Genomic DNA, 11468 nt, shown 5'->3' with positions numbered 1-11468 from the left:
CCTTTCAAGAATCAAGATATTTAATACTCATTGCAAACCATCTCAGGTTCTCTGTAATATAGCAGGAATCTGACCTTGGTACCTTGAGCTTCCATGTCGAATAAATGCATTTGAATTTAAAATGAGATGGTTCAAGAGAGAGAAAATTCTCATTTCTGAATTTTTTTAAGAGACCAAATCTCTTTCTAAGAGATTCCAAATAGTTCAAATGAACTGAATTGCTTCATAAAAACACCTACCTTCGATTACATCATTGTCCTCGAACCCTTATTCCAAAGACTTGAGATCAACTAAACAAGTCTAATCCCTCCATTCCACTTCATCCATAGCCACGTCTTTTGTTATTGAAAGAGTGTTCATATCTACTTTCACTATCTCCATTCATGTGCATTTTGTTATAAAATTTACACTTTCAAATATTACACCAAGACTTTCATTGTCCTAATAAAAACTATCTCAGACATACATATTCATGTTAAATTAAAATATGGTATAGTTACTTATCTTGTGCCTTCGCAATTTAATCTTTGATTCAATGTGTTGGAGGTACATGCTTCAATCCATGTTCTTTATAGCCTTTAAAACCTCAATCTAATTTGATTTCTTTTATTGCTAAACTCACCTTCCTCCTTCTTTTTATGTGGATCGACTGGGTTAGTGATTGATGGATATCACTTCTCTTATTTTGTTGTTTTTCACAAATATCATGTATTCAACGTGCTCAATATGGGATAACCGATCCTCTCTTATAGATGAAGGTTGAGGGTCTATAATCATTCTTTTAATAAGTTTCCTATCCATCAAGGTCTCTTACTAATTTTTAAAGAATATAGAGTTCTAATTATATTGGGATTCTATTAATATTGATATTCCTAAATATCATAAAATCCTTGTGCGATTTGGAAACAAAACCGTGAAGGTCAATTTGACCAAGGTTAATAAGGCAATATGTTACATGTGTTTCTAACACATTTGGGTCTTCATCTTGCCTTTTTAGAATCTTCAACTTGATATTTTTCTTCTAATGGGTTTGAGAACATGAAGAAGATCCTAAAGTTGGTTTTAAAGTGGAAAAACTTGTTTGTCCCATAATAATCTTCACCAATGATTCTCAGCTTTGTAAGGTCGTGGTTCAACGAAGAGCACAATTTTCAAGAAGCTCTCTTCAGCTGGTTGCGTTCGATTATGCAAATGAGAAGCAGTTAGATAAACATCCATGCTTTCTGAATCTGATGATTAAGCTATCACATAATTGAAGAATCTTTCACAGTAAAATGAGCGCTGGTGCCTGCTCAATGCCGGATGGTCAAGGAAGGTTGTAACAAAAGGAGGGAAAGAGCTCTGTTAGGTTGTTCATGGTTCTAATTTGTCCATTCTTTAGAGAATTGAACCACATTATAAGAATGTTGGATTCATCAAACAGCAAGTAGTAGGGTTTGTAAATTCTTTGTAGAACTGACAAGAAAGAAGAAAAATCTCAAGACAATTTTAAAAAAGAAAAAGAAAAAATAGCCCAAGTTATTTATCAAAAAAAAAAAAAAAAAGCCCAAGTCAACCACATTGTAGCATTTATAGAACATTTGTGATTGGTACAAGTTCTGATTTCAAGTCTCTATGTTCAAAACACAAGCTACTCTTATTCAAACATTATACAATAATTAGGGTACTTTGATCAAGTATGGTTTCGGAGGAAAGTGGTGATGAGCTGGTTCACCTCATCTGGGAATTGCTCTTGAACGAAATGGGTTCCTTCGGGCAAGAATGTGAACTCCAAATTAGGGACATACTCTTTTACCTTTCCGCTTGTTATGTACTCTTCTGTTCCTGCGAATTTGAGGACATAATCCTTTCCGCCCATGATCAGCAGTGTCGGAGCTTCAACTTTTGCATCCATTTTACTCAAGTCTTCTTTCACCGCCCTACATGAAGCCAATAAGCTAAGTGTCCTTTGTAATCTCCACGAAGGAGAAAAAATTAGTACAAGAACAAAACCAAACCTGTATGGAACTTGTAAAGGAGTACGGAATCCAGATTTTTCATATAAGTTTGCGTAGATCGCAAGATCTTCTTCTGTGAACCACGGAGGTAGAGGAACAGATTGGTCTACCAAGTCCATGATCTCTTTATTCTCATCTGCTATAGGAAGTTCGCTTCTAGAGAAGAGAATGTAAATGTTCCGGATTACAGTTTTAACATCAAATCTTCCAAAATCAGCTTCAGCTCGTCCTGGTTCCTAATATGAAAATCATTGAAAATTCAAAAAAGAATTTACAAACAAGCATGCAAAAGAATCCTTAGAATGCTTAGAACTAGACTGATCATAATCAGATTTTTTTGCTAGGCATGCAAGGGTTAGTGCTCAATAGAGGTGAAGGCAGGTTCAACGTGTTTCGAACCAAAGTTGTAATATTGACACTCCACAAGCCTTACCAACTTACCTTAACCTTGGTCTTGTACTGTAAATCGGTGTAAAACAAAAATTTGTTCTCTGTAGACAACAAATTGTCGCAAAATTTTATCCATGCTTGCCCCTATGTTTTTCATTAAAAAATCCTACAAAACTTCATCGAATTGAAAATCAATACGAAACTTTGAACCCCAAAACTTCACAAATTTAGATAATTTTGCAGATGTACAATAAATGACATTTTTTTTTTTTGTGAATTTTAATGACATGGAAGAGTCGTAGAAAAATACCCACCAGCACCATCATCATCATTGAAGCTTTATCTCAAAGATTTATGGTTGATGGAAAACAACAATACCTGCCATCTCAAAACGTAGAAGCCTTTAGGGAGCTGACTGTAGTATGAGCGGGGACTACGATTAGGAGTGAATGGCACACCTAATGTTATGACTCCAGCCACTCTCTCTGGGTGCCGAATCACAAATATGTAAGTAGGCCATGCTCCGAAATCTTTCCCAACAACAAAAATCTGCTCATAAAAGTAGAACTAGATATTAGTAGTCACAAGTTAAGCTGAAACTTCAATTTTCAATCTTCCTAATTAGTATTTACAAGGCCTTTTGTGTGTGGTTTCTTGAGTTGTTCATATATAAATTTCTATAGAACCAGGCTAGCCTTACCATCTTAATAAGATTTCAAATCTTACTAAGCGTCATTGGGCCCACATGGATTATCACATTGGCAATCCAACACCATAGCCTTCTAGGTTTCATCGAAAAGCTCAGATTAAAAAAAGTCTTTTTTGAGCTATATCCAAGGTGTTGAAAATGGGCGGCTACTGAATTCCCAATTTTAAAATTAAAATCCAATGGGTGAAAATTAATGATTTTATTGATTTTTATTTTAGTTTAAAGTTGTTAGAATTTTGTCTTATACAACCATGTAGCATCAAATAATGTTTTTAGATGCCACAATGAGTTGGGATAAAAATTTTTTTCCTCATCATACATTTGTCACCTTCGTATAATCATAAAAAATAATGATGGAGGTGACATTGGAATTTACTCTGATTCTCACATTTCTGACGTGGAGGTGCGCACATAACTATAGATGCTTTTTACTTGTATCTCAAGAAAACACATCTATGGCAATCACATCAACACAGTGAGAATCACAGTGAAAAACAAAGTCCCCCGATAAATCTCAAACTTGAAACAATAAATGAGGACAATATCAAGATAAGAATTAGTGGATATAGTTAATAAATTATTTTGAGATTGAAGCAATAGGACAAGGATGACTTTTTCATATACGAGTCAACTCGGCATACCTTGGGAATGCCGAGTGAATCAAGAATGGCGAGGAGATCTTCGATAAGATCATCATAAGATGTCTTTTCAGGTTCGGGTGGTACTTCGGATAGTCCGTAACCTCTGAAATCGGGTGCGATTGCCCGAAATCCAGCATTTGCTACTGCGATCATTTGGTGCCTCCACGAATACCAAATCTCAGGAAATCCATGTAAGAAAACTACCACCGAGTCACCTTAAAAAAATCAACAAAATTCGAACGAATCAAAGATGAAATGAAATAGCTAAGGAGGAGAATAAATATCCACCGTTGGATTCAAACCAAACCTGTTCCAATCTCGGCTATGTGAAGCTTGATGCCTCTTACTTCAATGAAATTGTGATGAATCTGATCCATTTTGAGGACTTCTGAGTAGAGCTTCTTCTTTTAAATTACAAGACCTTTGACTTTCCAAGGGTACTTTAGGTAATTATGCAGGCAAACACCTCCTATAAATTTTGATGATATTTGAGATACCCCCTTAATAGATTTAAATATCAATTTTACACACTTCGTTTACATTACTTAATCCATCATTACACACTTTCTCTTGAAAAAAATACATCTTTTATAATTTAAAATTAATAATTTTTAATAAAATAAATTTACTTTTCTAATAGATTTTTACATGACTTCACCATGACTATAATTGTTATATTTTCACTTAACTCGTCTTACATCCATTCATGATTTTAAAACTTGGTCTTGGGTCTCATCTCGTCCAGGTTCGATATCGAGTCATCTTGGATAAGTTTTCCGATACATTTGAGACATCTCGTTCAAAAAATAAAAAAAAATTGAATGTGAGGTATTAAATCTCGGTCAAAAAATTGATTTGTGAGTTGGTCTCATTCAACTCCAATACCGAATTAAGTCGGGCGATACATCTTGGTCTCATACAAGTTTCAAAACCATGCATCCATTGCTTATTTGTATATTTTTTTTTTGAGTACTATTTATATAACTTGATCATATTAGTGTTGCTGCTACACATCACCTCCAATTACATAGGACAGAATAATTCTTAATTAATATAAATATTATCAATTAAATAATTAATATATGTTTTAATGATTGAAGCCGACTCCTTCTATTTTGAAGGATTCAAATTAATTCTATAATTATAGTAATATTTTAATTTTGTAGTCATTAAAATTTTGTTGTTTCTAATTGTAATACTCAATAATAATTCATTATAATATTTATATTTTAGGACATACATAACTAATAATTATTTAAGAAATAAAAAATACTTAATATGATAGATGAAATAAGATTCTTTATGCGAGTGGATTTCAACATTTTGAGAGTGGAGATTAGAAATGATTCACTCCGAAAGAACTAAAGTAAGGTTTGAGAGTATGACCGGCACCCCTACCTGAAGGATTGGGTCGTTAAGGATATCCTTATGTTTTCAAATCAATGACATACCACAACATATTTTGGGTAATTTAAACACCCCTCTACATTTTTATTTTGATGATATTTGAGATACCTCTATGTTCCAAACCAATGACAATGCTCTCTTTGATCACATCTTTAATACAAAGAGTTGCTATTGCCACACCAATTTTTGCTAATACCACGACAACAATATGAAATTCTTGTGTGATTTATAAAGAAATTGGCATGGCAATAGCAAATCTCTTAATTTATAGTCTAAAGAATAGCCACAGTCCCCTAAAAGAAAATACTAGAATTTTCTATATATATATAAAAAAAAAACTTTATGTCATCTTTTACTTCAAAAATCCTATCTTTTTCTTAACTTTTAATTTTGTGGTAGATTAATCTTAAGGTTAAAAACTAGAGTAAAATTTTTATCTAAGAGTTTGAAGATTGGTTTTGAGGAGAGAAATCAATAGCTTTTTGGATTAAGATTGAAGACATTTTGCATTATTTTGTTAGAGATTAGAGAACACAAAGGTCAAGAGTCTGAGAATTGAGATACCCTATACTTTAAAACTGATGACATTTCCTCCTTTGACTTTAAGGGCATTGTCTCTCATATACAAATGAAATGAAATGAAATAGACTAGTAGCAGAAAATCTTAGCTCCATCCATGCTTGAATGGAATTTTAGAAGAAAAAAGAAGCCCAAGGCAACCATAATTCTAGCATTTATAGATCATTTGAGCTTGGTACAAGTTCTGATTCCAAATCTCTATGGCAAAAATACAATCCAATCTTATTAAAATCATTCATCAATAAGGGTACTTTGATCAAGTATGGTTTTGGTGGAACGTGATATATAGTAGCGTTCAATTATGCAAGTGACTAGTAGTTAGATAATCATCCATGCTTTCCAAATATGATGATTAAGCTATCGCATAATTGAAGAATCTTGTTATGTGTTTTTTGTAGTAAAACGAGCGGTGGCACCTGCCCAATTTGTCCATTCCTAGAGAATTGAACCACATTGTAAGAATGTTGGATTTTGATAAAACGAGACAAGATTTTTGACAACAAAAATATCCCTAGTCAACCATATTGTAGCATTTATAGATCATTTGAGATTGGTACAAGTTCTGATTTCAAGTCTCAATGTTCAAATCACAAGCTACTCTTATACAAACATTAGGGTACTTTGATCAAGTATGGTTTTGGAGGAAGGTGACGATGAGCTGGTTCACATGTTCCGGGAATTGCTCCTGAACGAAATGGGTTCCTTCGGGCAAGTATGTGATCTCCAAATCAGGGACATACTCTTTTACCTTTCCGCTCGTTATGTAATCTTCCATTCCCGGGAATTTTAGGATATAGTCCTTTCCACCCATGATCAGTAATGCTGGAACTTGAACTTTTGGATCCATTTTACTTGAGACATCTTGCAACGCCCTACATGAAGCCGAGAAGCTAAGTGTTCCAAGTATTTTCATTAAGGAAAAAAAGTTAATTGCAGATATACTACAAAAACAAAACCAAACCTATATGGAACTTGTAAGCTAAGTGTTCCAAGTTATTTTCATTAAGGAAAAAAAATTAATTGCAGATATACTACAAAAACAAAACCAAACCTATATGGAACTTGTAAAGGAGTACGGAAACCAGATTTTTCGTATAGGTTTGCGTAGGTTGCAAGATCTTCTTCTGTGAACCACGGAGGTAGAGGAACAGATTGGTCTACCAAGTCCATTATCTCTTTATTCTCATCTGCTATGGGAAGTTCGCTTCTGGAGAAGAGAATGTAAATATTCCGTATTACAGTCTTAACATCTAGTCTTCTGAAATCCGATTCAGCTCGTCCTGGTTCCTAGGATGAAGATCATGGGAATAGAACTTAAAAAATAAAAGCAAAAAAATAAAAAATCGGAAGAAATACTTAGAACTGGATTGATCATAGCCAAAGTTGAAAAAATCCCAAGTTTGGTGTTTCGACGGGTTGGAGTCAAGATATTTTCGAAAATTTTCAGAACCCCACGTTTTCCTTTGAGAAATCAAGCAAAACTTTGTCAATAAAAATAACTATAAAATTTTGCAAAATGTTTCATGATGCAAAACTTTGCATCTCGAAACTTCATAAATTTAGAACTTTTTGCATGTGTCGATGAATGACTTTTTTTCCCCTGATTAGTAGCAACATACAAATCATCATCATTGAAGCCTTACCCCAAAGATTTGCGATCGTTAGAAAACAACAATACCTGCCATCTCAAAATGTAGAAGCCTTTAGGGAGCTGACTGAAAAATAAGCGGAGGCTACCACCCGGAGTGAATGGCGCACCCAATGTTATGACTCCGGCCACTCTCTCTGGATGCAGTATCGCAAATAGGTAGGCAGGCCGGGCTCCAAAATCTTTCCCAACAACAAAAACCTGTCCTCATAAAAGTAGAAACAGATACTAGTCACATGTTAAGCTGAAACTTCAATCTTCCTACTTTTCTTTCTCTTATTTATACTAACAAAAGCAAGGTCTCTTCTGTCAGTCATGTGTACTTTTTTGAGCTGTTCATATTGATAAGTTTGGTGTCTAACTAAAAACCAATTGGCGATAAGTGGAGAGCCCCAAGAGCTTATAAGGAGAGAGGTAACACAATGAGTGTCCAATGTGGGACTAAACTCAACACGCCCCCGCATGTGTGTGGGCCAAGACTAAGTCAAAGCACATGGAGATATGAAGTGGGTGACGTGGAGGAGACAAAGGCTGGTTATGCACCATGTATATATATGGGTCGGGTTCCGTAGACACACAAAGCTACTCATAAAGCTACAATGTTTTTGTCTTATATGGTTAAAAAGATTCGGAATAGGCTGATTTTTTGTGAGGATGATCTCTATGGTGAGGGGACCATCCTTGTAAAAAATCATCCCATTCCAAAACTTCTAACCCCATTAAAACTGATTTACAAAAATTGGATGGTCTAACATTTTTCAACTTGTAAACATGGGACTAGAAGTTTCATACTAGGCTGATTTTTGGCGAGGATGAACTCCTCACCATAGAGATCATCCTCACAAAAAATTAACCCATTCCAAACATTTTTGCTCATATAAGACAAAACACGTTATAGCTTTATGAGTAGCTTTATGTGTATACGGATCCTAATCATATATATATATATATATATAGGGTCCCGTTCGCCACCCTTAGTTTTACCACACACTTTAACAAACGCGTTTTGTCTTACATGGGTTAGAAGTTTCGGAATGAGCTGATTTTTGGTGAGGATGATCTCTATGGTGAGGAGATCATCCTCACCAAAAATCAGCTCATTCCAAAACTTCTAACCCCATCAAAATTGATTTACAAAAAATGGACGTCCACGATTTTTCAACGTGTAAACATGGGGCTAAACATTTCGGAATGGGCTGATTTTTGGGGAGGATGATCTTCTAATCATAGAGATCATTCCTCACCAAAAATCAGCTCATTCCAAAACTTCTAACCCCTGTAGGACAAAAAACGTTTGTTAAGTGTGTGGTAAAACTTAGGGTGCTGAACATTTCCCATATATATATATATATATAATATATATGGGAAGCGTTTAGAGGCCCTAAAGAGAGCCAAACATGTGCCAAACATTTTTCAAAATAGGGGATAAAAATTTCGGAATGGACTGATTTTTTGTGAGGATGATCTCTACGATGAAGAGATCATTCTCACTAACTAATTCCGAAACTTCTAACCCTAGTTTACAAGTTGAAGAATCGTGGACCATCTAATTTTTGTAAACCACTTTTGATGGGGTAAGAAATTTCAGAATGAGCTGATTTTTTGTGAGGATGATCTCACATCATGGAGATCATCATCACAAAAAAAATCAGCTCATTCCGAAACTTCTATCCCATAAATTGAAAAAATGTTTAGCTCTCTTTAGGGCTCCGACCGCCACCTTATTATATATATATATAAATTTTCATATGATAATGATTTTATTTGATGGGGGATAACATTTTACTTTTTCTTCCTTCATCTAACATGCGTCACCTTGAGATAATCATAAATCCTAGACCTTGACTTCTAAAGAGACATAAACATTATTAAAACAATAGATCAAGATGATATTGATGTAAGAGTTGGTGGATATGCTTAATAAAAATTAGCCAAATCAAGAAAAAAAATGATCAAATCAATTGAGAAACTTATATTTGTTCTATTTAGGAGATTGAAGCAATAGAGGGATCCCCTCAATTTCTGGCCTTAATCTTGTAGTGTGAAGGAAAACTTTTTTTTCCCATGTTACTTGTAACATCAAATCATGGAAATAGATTTGCAATGTTTGATAATATCAAAGATAATCTTTCGAGATTTGAGCGATCTCAATGTCATTGATGCTAAGTAATTCTGGTTTATCTAGTATTGATGTTCACATTATAAAATTCAAATTCAATCTATAAAATCTCTTTTACCTTGAAAATAAGAGAGTCCATAGCCTCATTGACTCGTCCAAAAACCGAGTTGTCTCGTTTGAGATAACTCGGACTCAGTGGGTTGGGTACGAAGACGATCCAAAAAAAAAAGAAAAAGAAAAAAAAGAGAAGTCCCAGACTCTCCTATACCTTGGGTATGTCAAGTGAATCGAGGATGGCGAGGAGATCTTCTACAAGACCATCAAAAGATGCCTTTTCAGGTTCGGGTGGCACTTCGGATAGTCCGTAACCTCTGAAATCGGGTGCGATTGCCCGAAATCCAGCGTTTGCTACTGCGATCATTTGATGCCTCCACGAGTACCAAATCTCAGGAAATCCATGTAAGAAAACTACTACCAAATCACCTTAAAAATAAAACAACAAATTTTAAACGAAAATAAGTAAGAATGAACATGAAATGGAGCCACAATAGAGGAGAACCGTTGGATTCGAACCTGTTCCGATCTCAGCAATATGAAGCTTGATGCCTCTTACTTCAATGAACTTGTGAAGTATCTGATCCATTTGGAGATTAGTTGGTTTCAGAGGAGATGAGACCTTTGAGGCTGAATTGATAAATTTTTTATTTATTTTGAACAATAGGCAAACAATGGCCTATACGATTACCAATGAAATGTGATGGATTCAACGGTCGTGATGTCAAATGTAGTTTAGTGTCACAGAGGGGATCCTTCTTCGTACTGTGTCTACTACAATATTATGATAGTCCCCAGTTGTACCTTTTCTTTGTCTCATATGAAAGGTATTTTTAAGTTTTGAGAGTTGAGGAATCTCCCTTGGTATTTACATGGCGATCGTTTTAATGACCCATTTCTTTCTAAATCCCATCCAACTTAGGGTCTGTTTGTTATAGATTTTAACTTCTATTTTAGGATTTTGTGTCTGGGAGATGCAAAAGTTCAGAAGTTAGGAAGCTGCGACCATGGGAGCTTGTTTGTCACAGAAGCCAATGAAGAAATAGTAAAGAGGTCGAATTGATTATGTTGTTTAATCGATGAATTAAAAAAAAATGAAGGGGTGAAATCGTCTAAGAGAAGCAAAAGTTCAGAAGTGACTCGCTCGTGAAAACAACCCCGATAAGACTTCTCAAAAATGTAGTTTTGGACTTCTCACAAAAGCTGTTACAAGCAAACATGCTTCTCTGACCTTTTAGGCCCAAAGCAAAAAAAGCTATCGAAAAAAATTGTAACAAACAAACCCTTAATAACCCACTTGGTAAAGTCTTTCTCTCTCTAAATACTCAAAACCCGTATATTATCTTGTTGAAAGGGATATTTGGATACCCTATTGTTAACAAGAATATAACGTTTTCATTAGAACGTCCATTTTATCGAGATGATATATGCATTTAGGGTATTTCAAGAATATCTATCTAATGATCAACAAACATTACATCTGTTAATTCTTAAAATTCATCTGTATGTCATTCTCCATTTATCATTTTTTGTCACAAATCATTGAAACTGATAAAAAAAAAATTACATTCTTATCTTTGAAATTATTAGCATGTCATTTTATTGCAACAACCAGTAAAAACTCACATAAAATATAAAAGATGAGAAAGTATATTTTGGGTATTTAGAATTCGCCTTATGATGTGGGTATTTAGATTTTATGAAGGGTAATCCCAAAAATTTGTGGTCAGCTAAAGGAATCTCATTTCTACATTTAATTTTGTTTAAGTACATATCATCTGTTTATTCATTTGTGTTTTATCACTCTAGTGTATATACTCTCAATATTTCAGCATACGTCCTTGTTGAACTTCCACTCACTCTGTTAGAGCATTATGTTCAGATGTCCCTTTTAATTTTGTTTTAGTCCATATCTTTGTTGGAA

General features: G+C 34.5%; 2 protein-coding genes across 2 annotated transcripts; both read right to left on the bottom strand.

The window, feature by feature from the left end:
- Window positions 1-1541: 1541 nt before the first annotated feature.
- LOC147390401 (epoxide hydrolase 1-like) lies at window positions 1542-4182 on the bottom strand. The gene is made up of 5 exons (XM_086417224.1): window positions 4045-4182; window positions 3738-3952; window positions 2766-2936; window positions 1998-2233; window positions 1542-1919 (listed from the first exon to the last, which is right to left on the bottom strand). The coding sequence occupies exons 1-5, from the start codon at window positions 4112-4114 to the stop codon at window positions 1673-1675; spliced, it is 939 nt and encodes a 312-aa protein (XP_086273350.1). The 5' UTR covers window positions 4115-4182; the 3' UTR covers window positions 1542-1672.
- A 2031-nt stretch (window positions 4183-6213) lies between these two features.
- LOC147390400 (epoxide hydrolase 3-like) lies at window positions 6214-10212 on the bottom strand. Its single transcript, XM_086417199.1, has 5 exons — window positions 10064-10212; window positions 9759-9973; window positions 7402-7572; window positions 6775-7010; window positions 6214-6595 (listed from the first exon to the last, which is right to left on the bottom strand). The coding sequence occupies exons 1-5, from the start codon at window positions 10131-10133 to the stop codon at window positions 6349-6351; spliced, it is 939 nt and encodes a 312-aa protein (XP_086273325.1). The 5' UTR covers window positions 10134-10212; the 3' UTR covers window positions 6214-6348.
- Window positions 10213-11468: the final 1256 nt, after the last annotated feature.

Source organism: Akebia trifoliata, chromosome 11, assembly GCF_017979445.1.
Source record: "Akebia trifoliata isolate Shusen 1 chromosome 11, ASM1797944v1, whole genome shotgun sequence".
NCBI classification, from domain to species: Eukaryota; Viridiplantae; Streptophyta; class Magnoliopsida; order Ranunculales; family Lardizabalaceae; genus Akebia; species Akebia trifoliata.
This window is presented reverse-complemented; position numbering and strand designations above follow the sequence as displayed.